At 36.9% G+C, this 15,138-nt stretch overlaps 2 protein-coding genes across 2 annotated transcripts; one reads left to right on the top strand and one right to left on the bottom strand.

Annotated features, from left to right (window-relative positions):
• The first annotated feature begins 1,412 nt into the window (after window positions 1-1,412).
• Window positions 1,413-1,910, top strand: LOC138897781 (secreted RxLR effector protein 161-like). Its single transcript, XM_070183792.1, has one exon. It carries the CDS (start codon window positions 1,413-1,415, stop codon window positions 1,908-1,910), a length of 498 nt encoding a protein of 165 aa, XP_070039893.1.
• Window positions 1,911-6,907: 4,997 nt separating this feature from the next.
• Window positions 6,908-13,987, bottom strand: LOC104086343 (uncharacterized). Its single transcript, XM_009590598.4, has 10 exons — window positions 13,067-13,987; window positions 12,586-12,677; window positions 12,197-12,299; window positions 11,143-11,396; window positions 10,741-10,872; window positions 10,392-10,514; window positions 8,837-8,965; window positions 8,332-8,549; window positions 7,430-7,583; window positions 6,908-7,291 (listed from the first exon to the last, which is right to left on the bottom strand). The coding sequence occupies exons 1-10, from the start codon at window positions 13,284-13,286 to the stop codon at window positions 7,073-7,075; spliced, it is 1,644 nt and encodes a 547-aa protein (XP_009588893.1). The 5' UTR covers window positions 13,287-13,987; the 3' UTR covers window positions 6,908-7,072.
• Between the last annotated feature and the right edge of the window lie 1,151 nt (window positions 13,988-15,138).

Genomic DNA, 15,138 nt, shown 5'->3' with positions numbered 1-15,138 from the left:
TGCCAGTGGACTGCCTAAGAGCTTCTAGGCTGAGCCAGTCAATATTGCTTGTTACTTGCTAAACAGATGCATGGTCAGACCCATTCTTGATAAAACTTCCTATGAGTTACTTCGAGGGAGAAAGCCCAACATCACTCACCTAAGAGCTTTTGGGTGCAAATATTTTGTGCACAATAATGGCAAAGAATCTCTAGGTAAGTTTGATGACAGATGTGATGAGGGAATTTTCTTGAGATACTCACCACATAGTAAAGCTTACAAAGTTTTTAATAAAAGAACTATGTGCGTAGAAGAAAATATTTATTTTATTTTTTATGAATCTAACAACATGGCTTAGAAAGGTCTCCAGGATGAAGACTATGACATAGGACTCACTGATGAAGGAGTTTCTAAAGAACCTGAACATCAATCTGAAGATGGATCAGGAGATCCTAAGGAACTTGAAAGTGATCATGAGGAACAAGAAGAAGAGAAAACTACTCTGACTGCTAACCGGATTGATGAAGTTGTACCTACTGACATTGTTCCTTTAGATCACTCCTTGGGTGAACCATCTCTGGGGATGCAGATTAGACCATGGAAACATCAAAGTTCACACCCCCTTGAGAACATCATCTTTGATCCTAATGTGGGAGTGCAAACTAGGTTATCCTTAAGAAATCTATGTGCACTTACAACATTCTGCTCATAGGTTAAACCTAAGAATATAAAGGAAACTCTACAGGATCCAGATTGGATTATAGCCATACAAGAGGAGCTAAATCAGTTTGAAAGAAACAAGGTCTAGCACTTGGTGTAGAGACCCAAGAACAGAACTGTCATAGGTACCAGATGGGTGTTCAGAAATAAGCTGGATGAGCAAGGAAATATCACAAGGAACAAGGACAAACTTGTGGTTCAGGGATACAATCAAGAAGAAAGCATTGACTATGATGAGACATTTGCACATGTAGCCAGAATGGAAGTTATAAGGATGCTAATAGCTTTTGTTTCACACATAGAGTTCACCCTTGATCAGATGGATGTAAAGAGTGCATTTTTGAACGGCTACCTGAAGGAGGAAGTGTTAGTCAAACAACCTCCTGGGTTTGAGAGTGAAGAATTTCCTGACTATGTGTTCAAGTTAGACAAAGCCATGTATGGACTGAAACAGGCTCCAAGAGCTTGGTATGAAAAACTCTCAAAATTCCTCTTAACCAATAACTTTGTAAGGGAAAAGGTGGACATCACACTGTTTCTGAGGAGTAAAGGTAAAAATGTTCTGATTGTACAAATATATGTGGATGATATTATCTTTGGGGCTACTAATGAAGCAATGTGCAAGGAATTTGCTGAGATGATGGGGAATGAGTATGATGGGTAAATTGAACTTCTTCTTGGGTTTGCAAATCAAGCAAATACCTACTAGAATCATGATACATCAGCAAAAATACATCAAGGAACTGCTGAAGAAATTTAACATAGATTCTTCTAAATCCATAGACGCTCTCATTTCCATTTCAACAAAGCTGGACCTTGATGAAGAAGGGAAAAGTGTTGAACAGAAGCTGTATAGAGGAATGATTGGATCATTGTTGTATTTCATAGCAAGATGGCCTGATATTGTATTCAGTCTGGGATTATGTGCAAGATTTCAAGTAAATCCCAAAGAGTCTCATGTGAAGGCTATCAAGAGGATACTCAGATATCTTAAAGGGACTCCTGATCCATGTATGTGGTATCTTAGAGGGTATAACTTTGATCTAGTTGGTTATGCTGATGCAGACTATGCATGTTTTCATGTTGACAGGAAAAGCACTTCAGGAATAACACACTTTCTTGGTTCTTGCCTAGTGTCTTGGGAAACAAAGAAGCAGAACTCAGTGTCTTTATCTATAGCTGAAGCAGAATATATGGCAGCAACAACTTGATGTGCTCAGTTGTTGTGGATAAGACAACAACTAAGGGACTATGATATTTTTGTTGATTGTTTTCCTATACTCTGTGATAACACTAGTGCTATAAACATAGCTAAAAATTCATGTCAACACAAGAGGTCCAAGCACATTGACATTAGACATCATTTTCTCAGAGAAAATGTTGAAAAAGGAAATATCTCAATTAACTTATGTAAAACTAAAGAGCAAATTGCTGATATTTTTACTAAAGCTCTGAGTAGGGATCACTTTGAGAGAAATAGACTGGAACTGGGTCTAATTAATACTTCTAACTAGTTTGAACCCCAATGATTCGCTAGAAAATGTATAATTAGATATAGATGGTCGAGTACAATGTGTTTGATTCAGTCTCGTGCTTGTTTTGAGCACACACAGTCGCCCAGAAAAGTCTAGTTGATAACTATGTCTTATGATACTAACCTATAGTGTTGAAGCTTTATTGCAGAAATGAGTAAGGAGTTACTAAGGAGTTGGTCCTATGACTCAGGTACGTGTTATCTTGTCTTAATTCATTGGGGCTTAATATCTGAAATTACTTCTATACTCAGACTCTCTAATCATGTTAACATCACTCCTAGTTGTCATCCAGTCAAAGATTAAGGGGGAATCCTAGAGCAAATAGAGTCTAATTACTCCTAAAATTCTAACAGTCAATTGTAACTGTTATTAAAGTCCCGTTAGAACTCAAATTCAGTTGCTCTCTTTCTTCCAGTCAAATCAGGAGTTACCTCTTTAAAAGTCCCCTTTTGATCCATTTCTCATACCTCACTATTCCTCTCAAACCCTAAGCAAGAATCAAGAAATATTTCTCTCGTTCTTTCATCAATTTCATTCTCTCATCACCATGCCTAAATCCAGCCAAACTCCCTCTAAAGCAAACTCATCATCCAAGATTGAAGCCAAACCCAAGAACATGAAGCCTAAATCAAATAAAAGTGCTAAATCATCAAGTGAACCTGCACCCACAACTATTCCTTCTCCACATATACCCTCTACTGTACTGCACCATCTTCCCATATTTCTGTTTTACCCATTATTCCCACATCTACTGGACCTTCACTTCTAAAACCATCTTCTCATACACCTGTGTCTGCTTTGAAAAACACCTCTAAGTCCACTAAGATCAAGGCTACATCAAAAAAATATGTTAAGAGTGACAAGGTGGTGATCGATGTTGCTCCTAAGTGGACACAGTAGTTAAGGAAGCTATGGCTCGGGGGGAATCAGTGTCAACTACTACAGATCAGGTAAAGTTAGATGTTCTGATTTCTGTTATTAATGTTTCACCCTTATATATTGTTCCACGTACAAGTGATAAACCACGAGTAGAGGAACCTACTGTAGAACCAGACATTACAACTCAGGAGAAAAGAGTAGATACCACTAATGTTATGCCTATGGTTAAGGGGAAAGGTGATAAAGAACCAGTGAATAAAGAGGCTTCTAATGGTTTCTCTTTCAGTTGGATTGACGATGAGGATGATGATAGAGGTGAGGAAGAAGGACAAGTGGTGGCTAGTCATGAGGAGCATCAGGCTCACGACATGGCTCATGATGATACTGATGAGAAAAGGAGTGAGAATGAGGGGGAATCTGATGAGGAGAAGGAGAGTGAGGCGGAAGATAATTTAGATGAACAAGTGAGGGATTCTGGAGAGGAAGAAAAAGATAGTGAGGAAGAAGGTGATTCTGAGAGTAAAGGTGAGGAAGAATAAAAGGGAAGTGAAAGTGAGAGTATTGAACAATAGAGTGAGGAAGAGAATGCAAAAGGGAATCTGAAGGCTCTATGGCTATTGGGAACATTGTCATAGCCCCTTCAGAAGAAGCAAGTGGAGATAAAAGGGCTAAAGAAACTGAGCCTTTGTTAACTCCTTTCACTAGAGATGAGGAGGTCAACAGTGGTGAGGATCATTTACCCTTGTCTGCAGTAGGGAAGAAGAGCAAGAAAACCCTTGTGAAAGCAACAAAGTCCGTTATCCCTGCAAGAAGTGTCTCCTCCTGCTAGGACTCCTCTCACAAGAAGTAAAAGAAAGGTTGTTGATGAACAAATCATTAAGGAGTCCAGAGGTGCCAAGAAAGCAAGTTCCAGTTGTTGAACCTGGGTTGAGTCGAATGAAGAAGATGAGTCTGATTCTACTTTGCAAGAAAAGACATCAGCACAAAAGAGGAAGGTTGTTAAACCCACCAGGGTAGCTACCACTTCTAAGAAGGCCAGTAAAGGAAAGAAAAGTATGTCTGTTGTGGTTGATAAGCTCAATGAGTTCAGGAACATAAAAGTGTTGAATGGGAAAATTCTTGCAAACGCTGTTGAGAAAGGGATGGCTCAGTTAGTTGAAAAACTTGAGCTACAGGGATGGAGACACATGTTTGTTAAGGCATTTCCCCCTGTGTATGTGCTTGTTGTGGTGGAATTCTATGCAAACTTCCAATTTGATGGCAAAGTAGTCAAGAGTTTTGTAAGGGGTTTGAGATGGAATTTGATGCTGAAGAGCATAGGATGCTTCTGAATATTCTCTCCTTAGGTTTTGACAACTACTTGAAGAAAAAGTGGCCAGCCATAGACAATGATGTGGACACAGGAATTGTGGTCACAAGGAAGTTCTCTCAGAAGTTTGAGTTAGATGCTCCCTAGAAGGTGTACAAGACTAATATAACTCCCTTTCACAAGTTGTTGTTTCACTTTGTGAACTCCTGCATATTGCAAAAGATTTGATAGGAGGCACGAGGCTACCCTATTGGACATGGTTGTGATGGAACTGCTTGACACTGGTAGAGCTATCAATCTCCCTAACTTGATGATTTAGCACATGGCAAGGGCTGCAAACACTTCCAAACCTAAGTATGTTATGCCTTATGGCTTCATGTTAACTGAGTTGTTTGACAAGCTCAATATTATGTTGCCTGAGCTTAAGTTTGGAAACCACAATGATATTTTGGATGTTGTTACCCTCAAGCAGTGTAGCTATGAGGAGATCAAGGCGAGGGGACTAACAGGTTCTGCGATTCTACCTGGTAGCAGCTGGGCAGCAGAGCTTACTAAAAGGTTGGAGTTAGCCCTTGAGGAGAATTCCAAGCTTAGAGAAGACAATGATAAGTTGAGAAAAGAAACTAGGTAGTTTGGGGAGGAGCTCACAAGGGACAAAGAGGATCATGCCCAACAGATTGTCACCCTTGTGAAAGCCTTAACCCCATCCTCCTCTCACCCTTGACCCTGGTCCTTCACCCCCTGGATTCAGCTTATTTTGTTATCCCAATGGTACTTTAGTTCTTGCTTCTTTTGTTCTAGCTCTGAGTAGGTTGCAGGATGTTTAGTTTATTTTTCTCTAATATTTTGAGTCAAGGTCGTGGGCTTAATTTGGCACTGCTAAATGCAATCTCTTATAATGTTTTAATGCTTCTCACATGGTTATATCATCACCTTAGTTTATTTGCTTTGATAATTCTTGTGCTTGTATTGTAGCCTAAATGGTCATGAATCTTTCATTAACTGTGCTTAGTCCGTCTAACATCTTTTTATTTTTTTCGATGATGCCAAAAGGGGAAAGATAGAGTTGGGGATGTTAGTGTTGATGTTTGATGTTGTATGCTTGTTGTACATATGTTGTACATGTTCTAGTTCTGGTCATAGTGTGGTGATATGAAGTGATTACCTGATTTTAATGTGCACAAAGTTTGTCATCATAAAAAAAGGGGAATTTGTTGAGTATTGAGGTTTTGATGATTAACAAAGTTTATTCAGATGAAATGCTCTAAGAACCAGGTCCTCAACGTAGTTGCTTAACTGCACTAAGAACCAACTCCTCAAGGTTAAGAACCAGCTCCTCAAGGTTGATGACTGCATGTTTTTGCAAGACAATAACTTTATCTCAAAGTTACCCAAGTCCGAGTTTGTTGGAAGAGGACTGCTAAACATGATAAGGGTTGTTGTCCAAGAAGAAACGTTTGCATAAGTGAGAGACAAGAGTCCCAAGACTTGTGGAGTCCTTGGAGTAGTAGGAGCCCTATCAAACGAGAAGCTGACTACACATAGGATTCCTAAAAGATCTCGGAGTCCAGGGAATTTAACTACTATCTTTTTGGACTGTTGAGATCATCATTTTGGCATATCAACTGAAGAACTACATTTTCTATACTCAAGTCGAGTACCAGTGTTGTGTTCTTTTTGAGTTAATCTAGTAAATGTGTTTTAGGAAATCGAGTTGTAATCAAAGTGTCATATACGATCAGTGACTTGGAGTGAGTGTTTGGATTTTGCAAGTTAGAGTAACTTGCAAATCAAATACTCCCTATGTTTCAATTTATGTGAACATATTTCCTTTTTAGTTCGTGCCAAAAAGAATGACCTCTTTCCTTATTTGGAAACAATTTACCTTTATACAATAATTTATAGCCACACAAAATATATGTACCTCATTTTACACCACAAGTTCAAAAGTCTTCTCTCTTTTCTTAAACTATGTGCCCAATCAAATGGGTTCACATAAATTGAAACGGAGGGAGTAGTTTAAGTAGTAAAACTGGAGAGTATTGAGTTACGGATTTGTAATCATACATTTGGATCATTGTTCTAGTGAAGTTGAAGTTAAAATCCTATATGATAGGTCATGATTTTTGCACCTTTTGAGCCGGATAATTTTCCAAGTAAAAATTGTTGTGTTTACTTTACACATATTTTACTTTACGCTTAAGGAGTAAGGTAACGAACCCAATTCTTTAGTAATCCATAAAGGCACTCAATTTAACAAATACAAAATCTCTCCTTCTTCCTTCCTTTTACTCCAACCTAGTTTTACTAATTAACCTGTAAACTCTTTCACCAAGCATATAAAGTATTCCTCAAGGAGTAGTAGAAGAAGAAAAAGACGCAAGTGCGGAGTAGTCAGGTATCATACCGAAGCTATAGGTAATTTACTTTCCCTAGCGTACAGTTGTTCTGGAGTTCATTGTACATTTCCATACTATATGATATATATATACACACAAAATATCACATTGCAAAAATGATTTTGATGATGAATATATACAGTTTCTCTTTAATCTTCACTACATCAAACTCTGTAACTCAGAAGAAGTTGTAGCTTACCAGCCAAATCAAAACCAAAGTAGAATGTCATCCAACTCTTTTTCCTATGAACTTATGCTCTGATCAATAACTCATAGACATTACAGTTGTTATCACCAGAAACACGCTTCAGCATTTCAAAACTTTTACGGCTACCCAGAAATTCAATCCGTTTGAATTCTACATAACCACGCTCGCTAGTCTCTTTACTACAATAAACTGATCTTAGGCGGTCAGCATGCCTTGAATCTGTGTGAATCGCTATCTCCACCTCTGCAACGGACATGTTTTCCTACAGAAATTATAAACGTAATGTTTTAGGAAGTGAAATCTTTCTGTTTGGAATCCATTCTTGAAATAAACCTAAAAATTCACCAAAATCACCACCATAAATAAAAGCAGCAAATCTAGCAAGGGAAAAACCCAATACCTGGTAAAATGCATGTATGTAATCCAACACCCGTAAACACGTGAACCCTTTCTCACTAAAAAAGGTCCTGGAACATGGACCCATTTCGGAAAATCGATCAACTGGAAACAGTATAGTAAGGAAGTTGGTTTTCAATATTAACTCAGATTTTTCACTGCAATCAAACAAAAACGACAAAAAGCAATCAAAGGAAGATTATTACAAGTGTGTTACAGAATACAAGATAAACGGAATAAAAAACAAGAGAGTAAATCACATCTATAGTCCTCAATGATTGAGCTAAGTTGCAATTCGATCCCTATTGCATCAGTTCTACCAAGAGTAACCCAACAGTTTGACATTGATCTTTGAACTGTCCTACGTTAAATTCTAATAAGTACCCAACTGCATGTGACAAGCACATGACTTTCATCATTGGCATTTCTGGTTCGATGAAATAATTGAAAAAGCATTTTTCCTGTTGGAAATGATATCAACATTTGTGTAACATCCGGTACCAAAAAGAGTTAATGTAGTATAAGAACTGTTAGTAAGAGTTGATGTAGAATTAGAAATAATAGGATTAGTTGTTGACACTTGAAAGTATAATACCTATCTAACGCAATCATTGGACCATACACAAACATAATCTAAAACCTATTCAAATTTCCAAGTACATGTTAATACTCTAACAGAACCAACATGATATGCTCAGCGAAGCAAAGATATATGCAATAATTTGCATACAAATTTCAAACACTTGTTTGACACAGCTAAAAGATATATTGCAAGATACCAAGGCAGTAGTCTATTTTGTCAAAAAGTGTCGACTGAGTCAAGGTGAAAGGAGCACTATATCTCACAAGTTTTAAGTCTGCTCGTTGAAACTGTAACAGTCACTGAAAGTAAGAGATCTGACAAACCTTTCTGAAAGCGGTCGGGATAGGTTCACAAATGAAGCTTCAGATGCTTTGTGATCCTCCTTCGCATCAAAGACTACAGAGGTGTTCTGTTGATTTGCATCTTCAGCACTAGAAGAGTCCATGTAAATCGAAGCAGCCGAAGTTGGGTCAGATATCGACCAGCAGATGGAATCTAGAAGGCTGCTCGGAGATAGGTGACGTAAAGGGGTCTGACATGTCTGAAATAACAAAATCGACAAATAAAATTAAATTTAAATTTCATTGAGAACAATAATATATACAAGATCAAGATTAATTCTTGGCAAATTGAGTGCTATACCCAAACAAGGGAAGAACAAGAGTAAAAAGAATTCACTATGATAAAGAGAAGAGAGGTATGTCATGTCATAACAGAAAGTTATAGTATATTGCCAAGTGCCATAACAGGACACAATATAGTAAACCTAAACTATCTATGCATCTAATTACATAGTGAGCTCCACCAAAAAAACTGAAGTTCTTTTACCTGCATACGCCAACCACGACGCTTCCTTACTCCCTCTTTGGCCACATTGACAACATTTAGTCTTTCTTCCTGGTTCACTCTAGGTGTAGAACTTGTGGTATCTTGAATATGAGCACCAGCATTAATTTCCTATAAACAAGTCATAAGAAATTTTAAAATTGAAGAACTATAGCAGGAAAATCTCCAAAGGACGTCCTACAATGCAGAACATTCAGGAAATATATCAACAGAAAATTCAAATTCATTCACATTTTTATTAGTACATGACCAATTTGAAAAGTCAGCCACTGGAGGCCACCCTATCCAACTAATCACTTGCTACATCTTGAAGTTTAGGAAAAGTAGGTGATGACAAACCCAGGCAACGTTTACATGGCATCCGTTCAGCACCTATGTCTGCATAGCATTCAACTATGACGTCTGTAGTTTAAGTCAAGAAATTAGAAAGATAGTCAAGGTATTTAATGACCAGCCAACCTCCTCACTATATATCCACCAATCAACTGTAGATCAAAGGACCTTACAATAGCCACAAGATGCAAGGATCACTCTCTTACTATAAATTGCTCTGTTCATCCGTTACTATAGTCCACCTCTGCCTTGGCATAACTACCAAGAAAAGGTTTGAAATAGAGAACTGCAGAAGTAGTTGATTAGAAATGTGAAGTTACAAGTTAACTTTGTGTATTTGGAGAATAGTATAGAGGAAAAGTTGTGCTGAAAAGAGTAAAAGAAGGGCCCTGCTGAACTTTATGTATTGTTATATAAGAAGTCTTAGAATGTTTCCTTAAAGAAAAGTGGTGATCACTTTGGAGCTAACCAGAAAGACTACTTCCATATTTTGGTCAATGCCAGCAGTGAATTACTGAGTTTAACTAGGATCCAATTGCAAATTCCGTAACTACTCCGAGTCCATAGTCAAGGGCAAGGATATAAAGCTACATCAATGGGAAACCCTATATACATACAAAACCAAAAATACATGGTCCATCTAGAGATCTTACATTAGGAAAAAGACAATCCTTAAGAGTTTGGGAAAAAATTACCATGATACCCTTATGACATGTATGTTTTCTTTGAGATTTGTGGGAAAACCAGAAAAACAGAGTACTACTTCTAAATAAAGACTAAAAACCCCTAGCACATGGTCAAAACTACAAATCCTTGAACCAATGTTAGACTAGTTTCCCTGGACCACCAACCGCAATTAAAGCCCAAGTTATGTGACTTTCAGATAAGCACATACATCCACATGTACTCACAGAATTACTGCACCATGGCACCAACCTCAAATAAAAGATTAACCAGATCCTTCAATTAGTATGTTGTCCTTGTGCGAGAAAGAAAAGGATAAATATGTTTTTTGTAATGACGTAGATCAATCTGCTTTCTGAAGGAGCATTGTCATAGAAACCACAAAGCTAACATCCTTTGGATTTAAAAAATTGGAAGATATTCTAAACAGTCTTTAAGATGATAGAGAAAGCACCTTTGGAAAGTTCACCAGTAATAATATGGAGAGAGAGAAAGAGAAGGAAGGTGGGTGAATACATACTTTGCTATTAATTGTATTCTGAATGCTATCAAGTAATATTCCAGTTTGCCTAGCCAAATCAGCAGACATATGAACAAGCCTTTGCAGGCGCTTTTCCTTTGCACTCTTCAGAACCCAAAGCGGCTGACAAAAAGGTTTATTTATTTTTAGAAGCAATTCAAATGAAGAAATGAATCGGGGGAATGATACGATATTCCTTGAGGGGAATGTAAAGCTCTTGCCTAAGACAAGATAAAAGTGGGATCAGAGAAATGTAAATTCATCAAACTTAAATTTTCACTTCTCATTAAAATTGCGAACATGAGAAAGCATTCATGCTTACTCACTAAATGGATGGAGTAACACTTACTGTGACAATGTTAGAGGAATGGCCAAGGTATTTCCGAATTGAGTTTCCTTCACAGACTACATGACTTGCAGCACAACCAACAAACCACTGATCCACCAAACAAGCACCTTCTGCTGCAGCAGACTCGATGACCTAAGTTTTACAACAAGTCAGAAAATAGTACAACCCACCTTTAATAACTTGATTATATTCAGATGACCTAAGCTTCAGAATATGATGCAATATAGGGACGCGTATTGCTGTAACAAACAAAGAAAAATGCCAAGTGGCATAGCAACGATTTTCAGTGAAACAAAAGGAATAAACATATAAGACTTAGATAAGCAGTACTGCAGCAAAACAATCTTGTATATGTTGAAAGAAATATCAATTTTGAGCTTTTCTATAACAACCTAAACATACCTTACTACGCAGCTCATCAGATACATCTGCATCAACATAAAAGGTATGATTGAACAGAGTCCTTCTATTAGGTTCTCTTTCAGTATGCATAAGTGGCTCTTCAATCATGTGAGGTGGTTTGCTATTTTCAGGCAATGCAACAGGGAGACATGAACGCTGCCTGCTGGCTCTCTGAGCAAGCCCGTCGATATCATCTACTGAGAGACCATCTTGTCCAACACCTTTAACACTATAAAGAGATTCACTCAACCTCACTGGAGCAAACACAAGCAATAATGTTTTAGTCATAGACAAAATAGGACAAATCAAAAGTAACAAATTTCCTAAACCTTTTGTGAAAGAAGCGACAGAAATATGGATTGTGCTTTGATAACAAACGAAAAGTAAAAGGCTTATTCATTACAGAAGGAAACAAATTCTAGTTAACCATCAATTTTTGTAACTACTTTTAGTTGATTATCCATGTAGAAGCATCTTAAGCATCTTCAAGAAAGAAAAGAAGCGGCTTATTTCATCTAAATAAAAACATGAAGGATAAAGCTTCGTGTATCTTTTCAACCATTTTAACACCAAATGTGTTCATGCATTAAGTTCAGGAAATTCAAGAAAGCCTATATATCAGCATTGTCTCTCTGTTCTACAGTTGTGCTTCTGTAGAATAGAATTAAATGCTATGAAGCGATGGTGGATCCAAAGCGCTAACCCACTGCCTTCTGCTTAAACAATGTATAAGTCGTCGAAAATTTTCCAGAATATATATTTATACTACACTTGCATCCATTATCATAAAAAATGGTAGTGGCTTAAAATCGGGTATCTTCCTTTGCCGAAAAAAATCTATTACGAATCACAACTGACTATGTTATTCAAATTGAAAGAAGTAAAGGTTACCCAAAAAACAGAAGCAGGATCAGCACATTCAACAGTCCATTTCGAGGAAGAATAAATAAGAAAGTTAATCAATTGAAAAAGAACATAAAACATGCAATACAAGAGTGATACAGAAAACAAGTAATGAAGCTAATAAAAATTACAAACAGATGACACTCCTTACCATTCCTTCTTACACTATCCACAAACCATGACAGTGTAACAACCTGGAGACCATTTTTTGAACCATGTTTCGAGGCATGCTCAAACTTACGTCCAGAAAAGCTGTAGTAGACATTAAGGAATACCAATCCAGGCAACAAATCTTAACCAAAAAATTACAAACACTAGACCTGAATCACCCGATAACCTGTGTGTAATAAGCAAGTTATAAACACTTAACTAGATCCATCTATCCGATTCTCATTTCTCCTCGTTGTTTAAGTATGGAAAAGATAAGCTGTCAACTGGATAAAATACTACAAGTACTATTGTTTACCAGAGTCGTAAACATAAAGAGGGTATAGAGAAATAATGATCAAGGATTTAAAAAATGCAGGAAAAAAAGGATATCTGAACCACCAGATGGGTACATTGAGGGTGCAAATGTGGGCTGTATTTACCACCTAATCTCTCTGTTGCTTCCATCACTTGCTTCCTAGCTTCTGTAAATAACATATCGAAGACAATTATAAGTTGAAGAAAAAGAAATTAAAAGTAGAGGAATCGAACCAGTGGCAGAGCCGGGAACTCCAACAAGGGATTCAAACAAATGCAAACTTGAACAAGTGAGTGAATACACTAAACTATCAAGGAGATTCAACGACTACTATAAACCAAAAAATTCATTTTTACCCTATTTGTGCGGTGTAATTTTTTGACACAAGTTATTCAATTGAACCCCATCAACACACTTAGCTCCGCCACTAAATAGAACACATCACCGTCAACTTCATACTAAAAAACAAGAAAAGCTACAATCTTTCATCTTCTCTTTCAATTCAAAACAGTTTTTATTTAGGCAAAAGCTCACAAAATATTCCAAAAATCATACCTTTAGAAAGTCCAGTAACACAGATAACAAGTCCATAAAATGGATAATTGGATCGAGTGGTAACTGTTGATTCAGACATAACAGAGGCAGAGGAAGCAGGAGACATTATGAGTGGTTCTAATGAATAAGAAGGAATCCCTCTGAATGAAGAGGAAAAATCCACTAACAACTTTGAACACCCTTTGCTGCTTACCACCTCCACTCTTCCTTCCCTACCCATTTCAAACCAAACATCAAGAAAACACAAAAGTATAATAAAAATGGTTCAAAGGGAGGGAAAAAGAAAAAGAAAAAGACTTAATTGGATTTGATTCTTGAAAAAAATTAGAGAAGGGTTGGAAGGAATAGGGAAAAAGAGGGAGATAGATTTTTTGGAATATACTAGTACAAGGAAGAGGTGTAAAAAGAGAGAGAGGAAACTAAAGGGAAGATTTTGGATCAATGGATATTATTAAAAGAATGAAGAGACAAATCGAACATTTTTTATTTTCAAAAGAATCTCCCTCTTTAGATAGAGCCTTTTCTTTATCATTCTTTCAGTCATAGGGAAGTTAAGAAAAGGGTCTTTGGAATCATGGGTATTTGGAGTCTCTACACACACACACACACAGAAGAGCAAACATAACCGTATTTTTCCACTGTTTAAGGAAAGAGAGGGGAGAGTTAGAATGAAGGATTTGAAAGTTGAAAGTGGTGACAGTCTGAAATAAGAATCTTATGAAAAACTTTATCCAACTTTTGCTTTTTTGAGGGGTGGGTTCAGAAATGAGGGGATGGAACAGGAGGGGACCCTTTTTTTGAAGTTCAAACGAACATTCAACAAGCTCTGCTCGTTGTTGACACCCCGCAGAAATGAGAATAGCAAAAATGTTTCAAAATTTGTTATGGAAATGGACAATTTCTTCTCCCTTATTACTTTACTAATGCCCTTGTCTCTTTTTCTCTCAAAAGGAAAATTATCAAATATTTCCCTAAAATTAAGCTAACTTTGTCATTTGTTAAACCTTTCTTTTAATATTGAAAAAAGTAGTTTGTCGTTGGCATCTATTAAATACCCGATATGTAAGTAATTTAAAATCATAATCAAAAGTTAAACGATAAATTTGAATATTTCTTTTTCCAAAAATTTGGATATGTCATTTCGTGGTGGAGCTACCCATTGACATACGAGACGATTTACTGGTATGAATTGATCAAAAGTATAATGGATGACAAAATTGAATATTTGTTCTCGTCAAAATATTGACCTTCTTGGTTTTCTGAATCTGAGTTTGCATCTTGATTTAATAGACCAAAAGAAAAGGTTAGTCGGCCGCTAAGAGAAGTAGTGGCATGTCTATTAATATATATTACCTATGGGGTGTAAATTGCCCTCCGTTATAGTAAACGATTTCCTTGTTTGGAAAATCTTTTAGAGTTGTTAGAGTGAAATAATTCCAAAATTTTATGTCGATACCATATTAAATTGTCATTGGAATTAGAAATTTACAACTATGAGGAAAAAAATATGTTTCTTCTCTGTTTTATAGATGAAAAAAGACTCTAGGTTTAAGTGCATTCAAACTGTGGGATTCAAATCAAACATCACATGGTTGAGCTGCGCAACGAAAGGGTGTATTAGTAGCTTTCCAAGAATGATGAAGTCTCCATTCGTCAGCTTTCAGCAATACTACTAATAAACTTCTATTTAGTGCTGAACACGCACCTACGCACGGGATCCGAAAAAGGGGTGGATTATAAGGATCTTTTTATACGTAGTCTTCCCCTGTATTTTTGCAAGAGCATATTTTCACAGCTTGAACCCGTAACCTCCTGGTCATATACCAACAATTTTATCAGTACGCCAAGATTACCCTTCAAACAAATGGAAAAGAATTAATTCGTCAACCTCTAATATGCATATGATAGCATACATGTGTTACTATTCAGGATGTGTTGGATGAATGGAATCTCTAAAAATGGAAGAAATTTCCTACAAAGAGAATTATGTAACGATCCGATCGGTCGTTTTGAGTATTATAACCCCGTTCCCCTATTTACTGCTCAATTTATGCTTTACAGTTGTTTTATGA

Source organism: Nicotiana tomentosiformis, chromosome 8 (assembly GCF_000390325.3).
Source record: "Nicotiana tomentosiformis chromosome 8, ASM39032v3, whole genome shotgun sequence".
In the NCBI taxonomy this organism is placed as follows: domain Eukaryota; kingdom Viridiplantae; phylum Streptophyta; class Magnoliopsida; order Solanales; family Solanaceae; genus Nicotiana; species Nicotiana tomentosiformis.
Note: the sequence above shows the minus strand (reverse complement) of the source record. Positions and strands in the feature narration are given on the sequence as shown.

Excerpts from the sequence above, each read along its gene's own strand:
- LOC138897781 (XM_070183792.1), top strand. The coding sequence starts at position 1,413 with ATGATACATCAGCAAAAATACATCAAGGAACTGCTGAAGAAATTTAAC.
- LOC104086343 (XM_009590598.4), bottom strand. The coding sequence starts at position 13,286 with ATGGGTAGGGAAGGAAGAGTGGAGGTGGTAAGCAGCAAAGGGTGTTCA. Across the intron at positions 10,873-11,142 it reads CTGATGAGCTGCGTAGTAAG|GTCATCGAGTCTGCTGCAGC; the intron begins GTATGTTTAGGT and ends TGTAAAACTTAG. Across the intron at positions 7,584-8,331 it reads TCCCGACCGCTTTCAGAAAG|TGAAAAATCTGAGTTAATAT; the intron begins GTTTGTCAGATC and ends GTTTGATTGCAG.